We start from the raw sequence: 17,691 nt of genomic DNA, 5'->3' as shown, positions 1-17,691 counted from the left end.
TATTATTTAGTAACCAATATAAGATATGCTTAAGGAATAAAGTATCCATTTTTCATTTTGAACTAAATTAAAAATTAAAAAAAGATATATGATAAAAAAAAATGATAATAACATAGATCCCCACAACCACCTCATCTCACTAGTAATTCATAATTTATAAATTCTCTCCCCATTCAAAATCGTCACTCATCTGATTCAATACAAAAATGGTTAAATTCAAAAGTTGATGTACATGTCATATATAAAATATTTGTAAATTTAGAAATTTGATATTTTCTATTCTGAAATCAGTATTATAATAATAATAAAAAAAAGTTGCACATACAGACAACTAAATTATATATATATAGATATAGATATATTTGAAAGAAAAAAAGTACACCAAATAACAATGACATATATGAATGGAACTTTATGTTTCAATATATCATGTTGAACTTAATTAAAAGAATATGTAATTGCATAAATTTGATTGGGGGTTATAATATAATTATGGGGGGAGGAAAATTCTAAGAAGAAGGCAATAATTAATAAGTCACAAGTCTGATGACTCATGTTCAACGCGGCAGTCCACGTTGCCAACAGGATGACGTGGTAATAAATCTACCCACTCTTGCATTATCTTCTATACTAAAAGCCCCTCGGACTCATAACTTTTAAATGTTTGATTCTTTTTAACTATTCGTGGATTCAGAGTCGACCTCTAATCTCAAAGCTTTCGCGCTGTTATATTCAAAATTACTTGATGTTATCAAGGTTTTAGTAGTGATTTTCAATAATATGTATGATTTTTCTTTTATTTTTTTTCCTCTATTGATCTTTTGAAGAAAAATTCAGAAATAATTTTCTCTTTGTTACTTTGGAAAACTACTTGAAATAGTAACAATAGATAGATAAATTCGAGTTGATTTTAAATGAAATTCAACTAATCGTGAATTACTAGCATATGATAAGATTATAATTTAAGGCGTTGGATTGATTCCATCCGTAAAAATTTAAAATATAAATTATTTATATGAAAAAATGATACTACTAATATAAACAAATGAAATAGGAAATTTGCATTGGACAACGAAGTCTTTTACTAAAATTAAGCCCCTTAGTATATTATAAATATGATAAAAATAATTAATAATATTCAACAAATAAAAAATGATGTTAATTTATTTTTATAAATACTAAACTTACCCATTCCCTTCCTCCTAACCTAATGTAGTTGAGGTAATGCTCAAAATATAATTAAACTATAATTTGTTATGACCAGAAAATTTGTCTTTCAATTTTTAGTTTTAGTTATGATTTTTTTTTAGTATAAAAGTATAACACATTTTAGTTCTTAATCGAAAAAATATCATTAGGGTACTTTTTACAAGATGATTGGAAGTCTTATAATTTTGCTTATTATTGATTATTGATAATCAGTGTACTGTTTATGATAAACAGTGGAAGGTAAATTAATAATAGGAAATTTACACTGGACAACAAAATGTTTGGATAAAATTAAGTTAATATCACCACTCTCAATATATGACAAAAATTATTAATCATATTGGACCAATAAAAAATGATGTTAATTTCTTTTTATAAATACCAAAGTTATCTCATTTTCTTCCTCCTAACTTTATTGGATAAAAAAATGAAACGCCTCGCCAACGTGCTTGAACGCCTCTTTGGAACCGAAATAGGGATTCTTATCTAGATGCAACAATAGGGCGAGCTTCTTGTATTGTTTTTTTTTTTTTTTTTTGATATGAGTGAATGACTCTACCTGAAGAATCTGGTACCCATGGTATGGAGAGTCAGCGGCAACTCGAAGAATCTAAAAGGAAGTGAGGATTTAAGTGGCGCCGTCAAGGTTTGGATCGAGGTGATGAGCTCGCTTTGGCGTACTTGAAAGTAGACTGGAGATTGGAATCTCAGAACCTCTTCTCTTCCAATTCTTTGAGACGACGAGCTTCTGATTTCTCCTCGATTACTCCATTCACATTTACAGAGTGTGCAACGACGGTGGTGGTGGCGAAGGAGGGACTTCCTGATTGGATTTTTCTGTCTTCATAATACAAACGAGGAAATAGAGAATCTAGTGTCACATGGAGCTATGATCCACTTTGTCGGACTTGAAAATTTCGTGACAATCCAAAGATAATTAGATGACAATCATAAGGTAATCAAATTAAATAATTATTTCAAAAGGCTAACTAAAATGGAAAAAAAAATTTAAAAGTAGAATGTTACAATCAAATGTGATCTATTTCAGAAAGTTAATTAAAAGGTAATCAAATGACTATCTCAATATTTTGTCGTTGTGGTTAAGCTTTCAGTGATCATTTTTTATAGTGGCAATGAGATGATCCACAAATGAAGAATAATTAGAAACTACCTAGTAATTAATAAAAAAAATATAAGTTAATTAGATGACAATCATAATGTAATAGAAAAAATCCTTAGAATTTGACACAAAAATGGAAGGTAATCAAATGATTATATGATGGTAATCAGAAACTACTTAATAATTGACAAGAGATGGAATATTGTTAGTGATAATTAAATTTGCGTTCAACCATCAACATAAGCTTCCGGATGAATTGGTAGTTTAATATGTATTAGAACAGGTCCCCTGCATTGTCGTTTCTTCCCTAATGTATATCAAATAACAATTTAACAATAATCAGACAACAATAAAATAGCAATCGATATCATTGATAATTAGTGTTTATAATAAGATGACAATTAGATAACAATCAGACGATAATAAAATGCAGTTACACATTTTTACCTATAAGGACATTTTGGTCATCCGAAAATTTTAATTGAGTTGACCTTGGTGATTTTCTGCTCTTGCAAAATTTAAAACGTTAGGTCATAAACTTAATTTTCATTCTATATTTTGTTATAAGTACAAGTGGCCCGATGAAATAAGTATATGTGTGTGTATATATATATATATATATATATATATATATATATATATATAAAAGAAAAATTTGAAACAAGTTTTCTACTCCAATAAGTGAAGTATGAAAGTTTGATCCTTAGATCTAAAAAATACATGCCAATTATTTTAGTCATACTAGAATTGACCCATACTCACTCATTAAAACATTAATGTTGATGTCAACTTTATTTTATTGAACAAGACATATTCATCATATGTCCAAACCTAAGTGATTTAAATGTTAGTATGATTCGATCTCTAAATTTTATTGTAGATGCCTTTTAAATTAACCTTCTACAAATGCATTACGAGAACTTCCTTAGAAACCAATTCATTCTTCACGCTCAAATTCCTAATTTGCTCCATTTTTACATTGAGGCATCAAAGTGTCTGCATATTTTATGGAAATTGGTTACATTATTCTTTCCAATTTTTACATCAACACATTGCACTATCATTATTTGTGTATGGTTCAACTTGAGTTTGAATAAACCATTAAATAAAACCTTTAAATCAACATATTACATTCATCATTCATGACAATAAAGATGTATGTGATGGTGACAAGAACCACTTTAATTCTAATACTCCATTCAACCTTCTTCTTCTTTTTTTTTTTTTTTTTTTCTCACTAAAGTAATAAATACCCAAGATGTAAGAGAGAGAAATTTGGTGGTTTTGATAGTTTTATTTTTCATATATGACAAACATTCCAAATAAATCAAGAAGAAATGAAAAATAGATTAGATATAGGGACAATACTGTCATTTTGAAATCAACATAAGTCAAGTTGAGATTGAAGAATCAAAACCATGAACTCACCAATGACTTTTTCAATAAAACTTAGAAAAATTTACATTCTTAAATAAAAATAATTTTAAAAAAAGTTTTGAGGTTACTAAATTTTACATCATTTTTTAAATTATTTATTTGAAAACCAATTAATAAAAATAGTACACATTATCAATACCACGAAAAAAAAAAAGAAAACAAAGAGGTTGTAATTTCTCACCGTTAAAGGGTAGTACTAAACTAATTACATTACTAATTAATGATTAAATAGTCATAAATTTCCTAACGAGAACTTAACTTAATTAGAGATTATGAAGTTATTAATTACTAATTACGTTTAATGGGTCTTCCATTTCTTTTATTGGGTCAACGTTGCTGCCTTTCTTCTTCTTCTTCTTCTTCGTCTTCTTCTTCTTCTCTGAGCTATTTTTGCCAATAAGAATCTCTCCTCTTCTTCAAACCCTTTTGGCTGGATATGCTGAATCGTCTGATTTCTGTAAATTAATTGATTCTTTTTTTGCAACTATGTTTGGAATCAGTGATTTCTCTCTTGTGTTTCCAATTATTTCTTCGAATTTTTTCTGGGTCAACTCTGTTAGTCCTCTACTAGCTCTTCTTCTTGAATCCTCAGATCATGATATCTAGCTTCTGGTTCGTTTGTGTTCATTATTCCTTTGGTCAAAGGGTGTCTTTGTAAGCAATCCTGACCCCAACCCCCTACTTATCTGAACTTGTTTCGCCTTTGTTATTGTTGTTTTGCTTTTGTGATAAGTTTTGGATTTAAAGTTCTTTTTGTTGGTCCATGGATGAACTGCTGAAAAAAGCCTTTTCAGTAGGACTTTGATTCCATTTCTGATTGTGGAATATTGGTTATCTGTATTCGTCTGATTGTGCACGACATGATTTCGGGTTTCAATTAAGTAATAAATAAATAAAAAATCCCAACTTTTTCTTGTTCCAAATCCGTGCTTTGGGGTTTTTAGCTTTTTTTTCTTGATTTAATGATCTGAGCGTCGAAATTTTGCTCAATTTGTGTCACTTTTGAGCTCATTTCTTGAGTTAGCTTAGTGGTAACGCATCTTTTTTAAGTCATGGACAATGCCAATGATCCCTCCTCGTCCCCAAGTTTTGCCTCGTCGTCTTATGTGTCAAATGGGTCCAGTTATAACAACGTTGCCGCAACATTCAACAATGACCCTTCTGCAAATTCTGATCATATGTGTCTTAGCAAACTAAGTGCAAACCTCGAGAAGCTTATGGTTGATTCTGATTTTGACTATACCGATGCGGTGGTTGTTGTTGAGGGCATTGAAGTGGGTGTTCATCGATGTATATTGGCTGCTCGGAGTCAGTTTTTTCATGAGCTTTTTAAGCAGGAAGTGGATAGCTCCACCGAAGATGGCAAGCCAAAATATTGTATGTCTAAGTTGGTGGCTTTCAGCAAGGTTGGCATTGAAGCTTTCAAGGTTATCTTGAATTACTTGTACACTGGAAAGCTAAAGCCATCACCGCCAGAAGTATCAACATGTGTGGATGAGGCCTGTGCTCATGATGCTTGTGGGCCTGCTATTAATTATGCAGTGGAATTGATGTATGCTTCTGCCACTTTCAAGATGAAAGAGATGGTTTTGCTTGTACAGGTAGGAGAGCATTTTTCAGATTCAGTATATTTTCTTTTTCATATGGCTTTGTTAGTTGATATATTTGGTTGAAAGCTTTCATATTTATAAATGGAGATTTTTATGGTTATAAAGAAAGTGAAATATTGTATAGAATTAGAATGGTAGCATTTAGCATAATTGACCATATTGGTGCTTTTAAGAACGAGATCATTAACTCAGCTGTGTAGCCAGTGGTTGCTATGTGCGTGTTGACCGTGTATGAATTACTGATAGCTTGGATGGTTAGGTGGCATTATAGATAGCTTAGTCCGCTTGATGTACCGGCTTTGCCAAAGGTTAGTTCCCTAAGTCAACTGCCAATACTGTTCAATCCAACTAAATAAACTCGTTGGGTGCTTCATTTAGTTTAAGTTATCTCTTGAGTTCGGTAGTGAGTGAAAATGGAAAAGGATGGTATGGCTGCTTCAATTCAGATTTTGGATGTACTTTTTGTTAGTTTAGTTCCTGACAAAATTTCCATGTCCTGTGATTTTATAATCTTACTCAGTATTCACTGACTTGTGCAGCGTCGACTCCTAAATTTTGTTGAGAAAGCCGCTGTGGAAGATGTGATAACTATACTGATTGCTGCATTTCATTGTCATCTGGACCAGCTGCACTCCCCCTGCATTCAAAGAGTCGCAAGGTCGGACCTTGATGCTGTGTCTCTAGAGAGAGAGCTTCCTGATGAGGTTGCAAGTGAAATTAAATCACTGCGTATGAAATCTCAGCAAGACACTGAAGCAGATATTGTGGAAGAAGTGGACCTGAACCGTGAGAAGAAAATCAGGAGGCTCCACAAAGCATTGGACTCTGATGATGTTGAACTTCTGAAATTGCTTTTGATTGAGTCATCCGACATTACCTTGAATGATGCTTATGCTCTTCACTATGCCACTGCCTATTGTGACCCCAAGGTCATTAAGGAGGTTCTTAACCTAGGGTTAGCAGATCTCAACCTTAAAAACCTTAGAGGACAAACAGTTCTCCATGTTGCAGCAAGGCGTAAGGACCCTAAAATCATTGTAGCTCTTTTGGACAAGGGAGCCTCTGCATTAGAACCTACAGCTGATGGACAAACTGCTGTTACAATCTGTCGAAGGCTGACTAGGCCTAGGGATTATAATGAGACGACTCAAAAAGGACAGGAATCTAACAAAGATCGGTTATGCATTGATGTGCTGGAGAGAGAGATGCGTAGGAATTCTTTTTCTACTGGCATGGAAATGGCAACTCAGATTTCAGCTGCCGATATGCACGTGATGCTAGACTATCTAGAAAATAGAGGTGATATTTTCTACCTATTTTTTCCTCATAAGATAGCCAATAGGAGTTTTGCTTTGCCATTACTATTCTAGGACGGAAAATTCCATAATGTGTTTAAGCTTCTAGAATCTAGGTCGTCAAGAATGCATATGGCCTTTGAAACTTGTAATTCTTTGTTTTTCTTGTTTATCTTTTCCTAAGATGTCACGAGGTTATTGGGCATTTGGAAGAGATTGGAAATATTATGCTGAACTTCCTGGATGAAGGAATATGAGGAAGTGTCTCTTTTGGAATGGATTTGGACACCATGTGTTAACATGAAGATAATTATTGTGAACATATGTATTACGCATACTTCAATACAATTAGTAGTTAAAGTTGGTCTTTAGAAGGTTTTTCTTTTTTTTTTCCTTTTACACCATTTATATTTGTTTAGATTGAATTTGCAAGTAATATCGTGATATTGATTATGACCTTGTGTAACGTTAAAAATTGATTTTGTTGTATTTGATTGTTGTTAGTGAAAAATCTGTAATCCATGAACTTAATTTCAATTTGTGTGATTTGTAAAGTTAACAAAACATTTTAAGTTATTAGGATTCATTTTAGAAAGACACTTTTAGGAGTAATTTTTAAAAGGCTAAAATCACTACTGTCATAGTGAGAAGCATGCATTAAATAATTTAAATTTTAAAATCAAATTTTATTGTATGAAAATTGAATTTAAAGACAGAAGGGACTGGTAATTTTAGTAATTTCAAAATCACTCTCAAACCTGACATAAGTTTAGTTGACCTATACATTTGATGATCCAAGTTGAGCTACATGTATTATGAGCTCTTACATTTAAGAATAAGTTTAGTTGACCTATACAGCTTGTGGGAGAGATACAGAGGAGAAATAGGCTACTTAAGTAAAAGATTCGTCAAAGCATGACTTGATCCAACAAACTTTGATCTAAGCACTATCAAAATTTTGGTTTTTCTCTCATTGAAATGAATGATGATACTATTGTTGGTTCTGGACCAGTGTATTGCTTTAGGAAGTCCTACAAATTGATTTAACTTGATCAATTTTAATATTTATTAGGCCAAATTCATATTTCAAACTTTAGCCTGTTTTAATTCCTTTGCCTACTTATATGGGAAACATATGGCATCATTTTATCTTCTTAGCATTGTAATTTTTTGGTTTTATGATCCTAACAATTTCTTGGAAAGTGCAACTGTAAGTGTGGTTTTTTGACACATCAAGAACTCAAAATTTCTTTTCTTCGTTTCAGTGGCCTTTGCTCGCCTTTTTTTCCCTGTCGAGGCGAAGGTGGCAATGGAGATTGCAGATGCAGATTCCACAATAGCATATACTGGCCCTGTATCATCCAAGGGGTCATCTGGCAACTTGCTGAAGGTTGACTTGAATGAAACACCATCTGTAGGAACCAAGAGACTCCAGTCAAGAATGCAAGCTCTAATGAAAACAGGTACTTTCCAGAATACTGTTTTAATTCTCTTTGCTAGAGTTCAATATTGGCTAATAGTATTTTCTGATGTTTAATCTGGGCAGAAGAGTTTTACAAAACATGAATCAAGATATGAGTTGAATCATGATTTTCTTTTGAAAAAATAAATATACAATTGAGGTATCTAAAGTCCCCATTTCTTGCATTTTGTTTATGGCCCATCCTACTTAGGGAAAAACTGCTATGATTGACAACCAAGTTTTGAGTTATTATGTTTTTCATCTGGGAGCTCTTTTAAGGTCAAATTATTGGCGAGTAATTCCGAAATCCCAAGCCTTCAATCATTGGAACCACCCCTTGAGGGTTTAATTGAATTGTATTGTTACATCGAGTCAACCAGTTTTAGACTCGTCAATCCTAAACTTTTGTTGAATGATAACGTTACTTGGTACATTATTTAATCTAATATGATGAACAACTTTGTTTAGCTGATTGAATGAGCTCAATTCAATCGGCTCATCCAATGATTGCATGAGACTGAAAGAGGTGTTAGTAATACATTATTTCGTTCTTTCTTTTTTTTTTTTCTTTGGTAAGTCCTTGTATATTCTTTCTTTTCAATGAGGGCTCTGTTTCTTAAAATAAGAGAGGAAGAAAAAAAAGAAGACGTGTTGAGTAGTACCCAAAAATTTATTTTTCAATACTGATTACTGTACAATTTTACTCTTCTTTATTGTGTCTAATATGCATTATGTATATATTTTTCCTTTTTCCTTTTTCCTTTTTCATTTATTATTATTAATATTAGAATCTAGCTCAAATCCTCCATGATTGGGAGGCGGTCCTACACTAGTTTTCTTTTGAGGTGAGGGAGTTTTTCAGGCTATATTCTTCTTATAAATACTATGTCTTGTGAAGAATTGTCCCTTAGTATCATCGAAGAAAACAGAATAAGCCATGTTGATGTGTAAACCTGTGATATCTCAAAAGAATTTAGTTTCTACCTTTACCAAATCAAATGTACGATGAACTCACATTGCATCAAATCTGTAAACAGTGGAGACAGGTCGACGGTATTTCCCTAATTGCTCGGAAGTACTCGACAACTTCTTGGCTGATGACATGCCTGACCTACTCTTCCTTGAAAAGGGAACTCCAGAAGAGCAGCGGAAGAAGAAGGCTCGGTTCATGGAACTTAAAGATGATGTTCAAAAAGCATTCTGCAAGGACTTAGCGTCAGGTTTTTCATCCTCCTCTTCATCTTCTTCCTCACCCAAAGTGGGTGTAAATCACAAAGCTAGGAGAAAATGAAGTCCCGCTTGTACTATATTTTTGTAGGTAACATATACAGTTGAATGTGCCATAGAATTTTCCCTGGAAGAATATTTACATTACAGGAATGTAGAGATGTTGTTCTACCCTTTTTTTATCTGTATAATAGGACGATGTTTCCCTTTCCCATCTTGCTTTTTTAACCTATCCTTTCTGTTTTTGGGCTGTAAAATAATTCTAACTTATTAGCTGATGAGGAACAAGAAATTGAGCAGCTTGTTAATGGATCTAATGGAAGTTTCTATTTTTTGGAAACATGGAACATAATAAACAATACTATCTGAGTGGTATAAAATGCATGAGTGACTGTTAAGATTATACTTCTACGCTTTCCTTTATTATTATTATTTGGGATGGTTAATTATAGCAATACGTTTCTGAGTTCTGTGATTTGATATAATATACGAAATGTAAATCTCAAATCATAGCTATCCGAACTCCGCTTATTCCCCCCAATGTAGAGTCCAAAAAGAGTTGCTTTGTTTCCCCTTAAAAAGAGTTGTGCTTCTTTTTTTAGTTATATAATGAAACTTTGTCGATATCAATTTGTGGTGAGCATCAATACGTCGGATTGGTAAACTTTATCAAACCAGTCTCAACCATAAAAAAGTACAAACTGATTGTTGGTTTAGGTCGGTTTAAGTCTTTGAAATTTTTTCAAAGTATCGTTGGTTTAGATTTTTCGATCTGTCATGCCCATCCTTTTATATTGCCAAGTTTATCATATCAACCTTATATAAAAATTGTACCAATAAATTATTATTTTCAACATAACGAAGCCAACTCTTCCAACATTTCAACAAAGCTTATATATATATATATATATATATATATATATATATATATATATATGAGCAATTGTATTGAGTGGTATAGTGAGAATATAATTTAGCAATAATAGCTCCAACATTTTCAATTTTACAAATATAACAACTTTTTAATTTTAGTTGATATTTTTTATTTTAAACTTTTCATTATTCCAAAATTACCCTCTTGGTATTCTCCTCTTGTCCGCTGTTCTCTCCCTCTCATGTTTCTTTCTTTTAGCTTTCTTCTTCTCTTTTTCTCATCTTCTCTTCGTTTTCTTCTCCTCTTGTCCACCGATCTTTTTCATGGTTTCTCCTCTTCGCCTACTTCTCTTCTCCTCTTCTCCATGGTTCTTCTTCACCGTTCTTTTCTCTCTTTCGTTTCTTTCTTTTACGCTTCTCCTGATGTAATAAGAACAAAGGTTGTAATCAGTTAGAATAAAACAAACTGCTGTTAGTTAAGCTGTAAACAACTGTAATCAGTTAGGGCTGTCAAAACTGTAATTAGTTAGACCTCTCAACTGTTTCCAAAACAGTTACTTGTAACTATTTACAAGAAACCTCAATAAATACCCCCATCTCTCAGCAGTTAGGTAAGAGAGAATTCATTTGAGAATTTAATTCTACTTGAATTACATCAAGTGGTATCAGAGCAGCCCCGATCCTTGGATAGATGGCTGGCCGAAGAGGAAACAACCCAGTCGCGGGGGATACGACGAGCAAGAAGAGGTGGAGGAAATTGCCACCCTCTCTCTAAGGACATCTACGGTACGCTTGCTGGCCGTTGAAGACTCCTTGGGAGATTTGCATGGAAAGATCGATAGAATGATGGATTACCTGGACGCGCTGACCCGAAGGATGAACGAACTACCAGCCCCAGCGAGGATTAAAGCCTATGCTCGAATCGATGGAAATAGAGGGAGCCGATGGGTACGAAGGAACTACAGAAATTTTCCTAACCAAAGGAACAACCAAAGAAGGAGACCAACGGATATACCACTGCAATACGCCGACGATAATAGTCAAGAAGAGTACGAACATTGGCAGAACATGTAAGATCATGATTATTCCAGTGGTGACGAACAAGGAAACATTTGGAATGATGATGGAGAATTTCGAATGGCCCAAGGCTATAGAGGACAAGAAGCACGGAGAAAAACTTATCATGATTACAAGATGAAAATCGACCTACCAACTTACAATGGTAAACGCGTTATTGAGTCTTTCCTAGATTAGATTAAAAACACCGAAAACTTCTTTAAATATATGGATACTCCAGACAGAAAGAAGGTACACCTAGTGGCTCTAAAGCTAAAAGGAGGAGCTTCAGCATGGTGGGATCAGCTAGAAGTAAATAGGCAGAAGAGTGGTAAGTCTCCTATTCGTTCATGGGAAAAAAAATGAAGAAACTACTAAAGGCACGTTTCCTACCCCCGAATTATGAACAGACATTATACAATCAATATTAAAACTTCCGTCAAGGAAGTCGAATGGTGGCTGAGTACATCGAAGAATTCCATATTTTGGGCGCAAGAATCAACTTGAGTGAAAATGAGCAACATCAGATTGCAAGATTCATTTGAGGACTACGATTCGACATTAAGGAAAAGGTGAAATTACATTCTTTTCGTGTTTTGTCTGAGGCCATCTTCCTTGCAGAAGAGGAAATGATGATCGTACGCCTAAAGAACTCCAACAAAAGGGCAACATGGGAGACGAACCCCTCCAAGAAACAATCTTCTGGCAAGAAGACAGATGAACAACCTTCAACGTCAGTGGTGGATAAGGGTAAAGCTATTGATATCCAAGAGACAAACAAGAAGGAAAGTGTAGTCAGAGGAAAGACCCAAAACAACTACACACGCCCATCTTTGGGCAAGTGTTTTCGATGTGGAGAGCCCGATCACTTATCCAACAACTGTCCGCAAAGGAAGACCATAGCACTAGCTGAAGATGAAGACACCTACATGAGCGAAGCAGATAAAGAAGAAAAAGAAGAAATAGAGCTAATTGAAGCCGATAATGGAGATCGCATCTCCTGCATTGTTCAAAGAGTCCTCATTACTCTTAAAGAAGAAAGAAATCCCCAACGTCACAGCCTATTCAAGACGAGGTGCACTATCAGTGGAAAAGTCTGTGATGTTATAATTGACAGTGGGAGCAGTGAGAACTTCGTGGCAAGAAAACTCGTGGCTTCTTTGAATCTAAAGATAGATCCACACCCCGATCCATATAAAATTGGATGGGTAAAGAAGGAAGGAGAAACGTTAATCAACGAAATCTGCACTATACCACTCTCCATTGTTAATAGCTATAAGGATCAGATTGTGTGTGATGTAATTGAAATGGATGTGTGTCACTTACTACTAGACAGACCTTGGTAACATGATACTCGAACCCTACATAGGGAGAGAGAAAATATCTACGAGTGCCAGTGGATGGGAAAGAAAGTTATCTTCCTCCCATTAGCAAAGAAAAACACAGAAGGCATAAAGCAGAAGAATAAAAGGCAGCTTTTCATCATAGTAAGTGGAAAAAACCTATTAAAAGAAAGGGAGCAAGATCTTTTGGGATTAGTAGTCGCTGAAAAATCCCAAGGAGGAAATAGTGAGATTGTTGAACCAAGACTGAAGGAATTATTTGCAGAATTCCCTCATTTAAAAAAGGAGCCACAAGGACTGCCACCACTTCATGACATTCAGCATCAAATTGATCTTGTTCCAGGAGCATCACTACCTGATCTACCCCATTACAGAATGAGCCCCGAAGAATACCAAGTCTTACACGATTATATTGAAGACTTACTAAAAAAGGGTCACATAAAGCCAAGCCTAAGTCCATGCGTTGTACCAGCACTACTCACACCAAAGAAAGATGAAAGTTGGAGGATGTGTGTAGACAGTAGAGCTATTAACCGAATTACTGTGAAGTATTGGTTTCCTATCCCTCAGGTTGGAGATCTTTTGGACCAACTAGGCAAGGCTGCGGTCTTTTCAAAAATTGATTTAAGGAGCGACTATCACCAAATACGGATCAGACCAGAAGATGAATGGAAGACGACCTTCAAGATAAATGAAGGATTGTTTGAATGGTTGGCAATGCCTTTTGGTTTATCCAATGCACCAAGCACCTTTACGAGGTTGATGAATCAAGTACTACATCCATTCTTAAACTAGTTTATAATGGTTTACTTTGATGATATCCTTGTGTATAGCCGCAGCCGTGAAGACCATCTACAACACCTAAGGAAACTGTTTCAAGTTTTGATTGAAATAGAATTGTATATAAATCCAAAGAAATGCACATTTCTCATCAAGGAAATCGTCTTTCTTGGGTTCTTGATCAAAGAAGGGAAGATAGGGATGGAACCTAAGAAAGTAGAAGCTATACAATCTTGGCCAGCACCAACATCCATCAAAGAAGTGCAAGCTTTTCTTGGCTTGGCATCTTTCTACAAAAGATTCATCCGGAATTTTAGCTCAATAGTGACCCCTCTAACCGACTATTTAAAGAAAGAAAATTTCAAATGGGAGCATATGCAGCAACAGAGTTTTGAAGAAATTAAAAGGAGATTAACTTCTAGCCCTATTCTTCAATTGCCAGATTTCACATCACCATTTGAAGTAGTTGTTGATGCTTGCGGAATTGGAATTGGAACTGTATTATCCCAACAAGGCCATCCAATTGAGTATTTCAGTGAGAAATTGAGTGCATCAAGGCAGTCTTGGAGCACATATGAACAAGAGCTTTATGCCCTTGTTCGAGCACTCAAGCAGTGGGAACACTATCTCCTATATAAGGAATTTGTACTTCTAACAAACCACTTCTCTTTAAAATATCTCCAATCACAAAAGAGCATCAGCCGGATGCACGCCAATGGATCTCTTTTTTACAGAGATTTGACTTCATCATTAAACATCAATGTGGTAAAGAGAATAAAGTGGTAGATGCCCTATCCAGAAAAAGCTCCTTACTCACTCTCCTATCCATGGAGATCGAAGCATTCAAACACCTTCCTAGCCTGTATGAAGATGTGGATTTTTCTGAGACATGTCTTAAATGTAGCAACTTTATCAAAGTTGAAGACTTTCACATAATGGAAGGTTTTTTATTCAAAGGAGATCAGTTGTGTATTCCACACACATCACTTTGAGAAGCTCTACTAAAAGAAGCTCATTTAGGAGGATTGGCTGGAGACTTCGAGCAAGATAAGACCTTTGAAACAATCTCTAAGAGATACTATTGGCCTCAGTTGAGAAGAGACTGCAACAACTTTGTCAAAAGATGCCCTACTTGTCAAAGAGCCAAGGGTACACGCACAAACGCAGGCCTATACTCACCACTACCTATCCCAACTTCCATTTGGGAAGATTTATCAATTGATTTTGTGCTTGGACTGCCCAAAACTCAAAGACAACATGACTCAGTCATGGTTGTGGTCGACAGATTTAGCAAAATGACACACTTTATACCTTACAAAAAGAGAAATGATGCCATCTACATAGCAAATCTCTTCTTTAGAGAAATAGTTTGATTACATGGAGTACCAAAGACTATTGTCTCTTATCGGGATGTGAAATTTCTAAGCCATTTATGGAAAACACTATGGAGAAAGCTTGACACGACACTTAAATACAACTGAACAGCACATCCCCAAACAGATGGCCAGACAGAAGTGACAAACAGAACCTTAGGCAACTTGATATGCTGCATCAATGGAACAAAACCGAAGCAATGAGACTTAGTTCTTGCTCAGGCAGAATTTGCCTTCAACAATATGAAGAATAGATCGATTGGCAAATGCCCATTTGAGGTTGTATATACAAAATAACCAAGGCTAACCTTTGACCTAGCATCACTCCCCACAGCTGTGGACACCAGTTTAGAAGCAGAAAAGATGATAGAAAAGATCCAAAATTTACATGACGAAGTGCACAAGCACCTACAAGAAACAACTCAGTCCTACAAAGAGACAACAGATCACAAAAAGAGAAGACAAGCTACCTTTACTGAGGGAGATTTAGTGATGATTCACCTCAGAAAAAATTGATTTCCAACTGGAACATACAATAAGCTAAAGGACAAACAACTAAGGTCATTCTGTATCATAAAGAAAATTGGAGATAACGCCTACAAAATAAAACTACCACCAGACTTACACATTCATCCTGCTTTTAATGTGGCAGACCTAAAATAGTATTATTCTCCAGATGATTTCAACTTGGCCACTTAAGTCACTCGAGATGAGTTCAATGCTAGGGGTGGAATGATGTAATAATAACAAAGGTTGTAATCGGTTAGAATAAAACAAATTGTTGTTAGTTAAGCTATAAACAGCTGTAGTCAGTTAGGGTTGTTAAAACTGTAATTAGTTAGACCTCTCAACTGTTTCTAAAACAGTTACTTGTAACTACTTACAAGAAACATCAATAAATACCCCATCTCTCATCAATTAAGCAAGAGAGAGAATTTAATTCTACTTGAATTACATCATCTCCTCTTTGTCTGCTTCTCTTTTTATCGTTTTCTCCTTGTCCTCTTCTCATTCTTTCTCTTATTGGGAAAACAATTTAGTTCTTGAATTATGTATGTATTTCTTTTCTCTTTTTAGTGCCCTAATCATTATTTCTTATATTTATGTACGTATTTCTCTAATTAGGTCTCCGAAATTGATAAAGAAATTTGATCATAATCTTTTCCTTCTCTTGTTATGTGAATCACTCATATTTATTATTTATTGAAATTGACTAGGGAGTTTGATCATCATCTTTTCCTTATGCATTCGTTTCACAGAATTATTACGCTAGTTGGTTGTTAGCAACTTATGGTAGTTTAGTGTTGTGGAGGTGAATGACAATGTATTGCCTCCAGTATTTAGACGTCCAGTAGGAAGACCTCAAAAAAGAAGGATACCTTCTATTGGTGAAGTTTCAAAGAGCTCAAAATGTAGTCGTTGTAAGAGAGTCGTTCGTAATATTAGAACTTGTACTTTTGAACCTATTTGAACGATTTAATTATTTTAAAATTTCAATTATCAACGATGTATTATTTGAACAATTTACTTATTTCGAAATTTAGCAAAATGATGTATTAGTAGTTTTATTTGGGAAAATATTCTTCCCTACTTTATTTTTTTAATTATTCTTTTTTGTTCTTAATTGATACACTTGATATAAGGTTTTTAAAGTTCAAGATAAGCTCTACCAGAAGCATTTTGTTTTTAATTGATATATGCGATATAAGATACTTCAAATACAAAGATACCAAAACAAGATACATATAATACCTATGTGATTCAAGATAAGGTATATTACATATGAAGACAGATTCCAAAAGTGTGAACATATTCCAAAAGAAAAGTTTATCAAGGTATCATAATTATTGTTGTGAAAGATGAAAATCAAAACTCGGGGGTTCAATTGCAACATATGACTGTTGTGCCTTTTTGGGAGATTTATTCTTTTTGGCCAATTCCAAATTAATAGCTTTTGGTGTCGATTTTTTCCGACCGAGATGGAGGAAAAAGTGAAATCCTAGGGCTAATCTTGTCTTAAGTTTGGTGAGTCGTTAGGGGAAAGGTGATGTGAAACCCTAAGGGGCTTCTTAGGCTCGGTTTAACACTGTGGGGTTAGGTTATGTTAATCTTAACCCCCGTTTGGACGTAGGATTATGAAAACCTTAATTTTAGGGTTTCCATAATACCTAGTTTTGCCCTTTAAACCCTTCCATTTTGTTTGCGAATTTTATCTCCTTCCTCATTCTCCTTCAACCCGTGTTAACCCATCTCGTTCAACCCGTGTTCCCATTCGATCCCTCCTTCCCTTCCATGACTGTTTTATTCTTTCTTCTTCTTTCTTCTTCTTCTCCTTCTTTCCCTTCGATTCAGAAGTCATTTGGTCTTTGATTAGATTTCGATTTGTGAGGAGAAGGCGGGTTACTTGGGTCTTCAGGAGCTGATTGATGGCAACGATTCGAGTGTCGATCGAATTCATCATCGTAATGTTAACCGCACTTCTCAAAGGTTCGACACAATTTACTCTTAATTTTTTTGAAATTCTTTAGAATAAATCATGTTCTTATGAAATTGAAGAGAACATGAAGTTTAACCATAATAAGTTGTCTTTAAACATGGTTTCTAAAACAAATCAACAGGTTATTTTATGGAAAGGTTTCCAAATAGCTATTGCATTTTTCTATTGCAGATGAAAAATAGAGAATCTGAGAAGTAAGACATGGAGGATTTGTATATTCTTTAGTAGAGTTTTGAAGTAGCCTATTATTTTTCACTCTCGCATGCCATTGGTATATTCTGTTATCTGTTCTATTTGTGTGATTTTAACTTGTATATGTCATAAAGTTTTTGCTCTTTGCAAAGTTCGTAGAGTCGATCATTTCTCTCTTATTCTTGTAGTCGTTGTCTGTTTAGGGCTCACCTGTATG

The 17,691-nt window shown here is 34.5% G+C and overlaps 1 protein-coding gene across 1 annotated transcript; it reads left to right on the top strand.

Moving 5' to 3' along the window:
* The first annotated feature begins 4,094 nt into the window (after positions 1–4,094).
* Positions 4,095–9,700, top strand: LOC103493001 (BTB/POZ domain and ankyrin repeat-containing protein NPR1-like). Its single transcript, XM_008453610.3, has 4 exons — positions 4,095–5,367; positions 5,916–6,675; positions 7,937–8,134; positions 9,171–9,700. Exons 1-4 carry the CDS (start codon positions 4,819–4,821, stop codon positions 9,422–9,424), a joined length of 1,761 nt encoding a protein of 586 aa, XP_008451832.3. The 5' UTR covers positions 4,095–4,818; the 3' UTR covers positions 9,425–9,700.
* The last annotated feature ends 7,991 nt before the right edge of the window (positions 9,701–17,691 follow it).

The sequence above is a fragment of the Cucumis melo genome, chromosome 7, assembly GCF_025177605.1.
Source record: "Cucumis melo cultivar AY chromosome 7, USDA_Cmelo_AY_1.0, whole genome shotgun sequence".
NCBI classification, from domain to species: domain Eukaryota; kingdom Viridiplantae; phylum Streptophyta; class Magnoliopsida; order Cucurbitales; family Cucurbitaceae; genus Cucumis; species Cucumis melo.
Note: the sequence above shows the minus strand (reverse complement) of the source record. Positions and strands in the feature narration are given on the sequence as shown.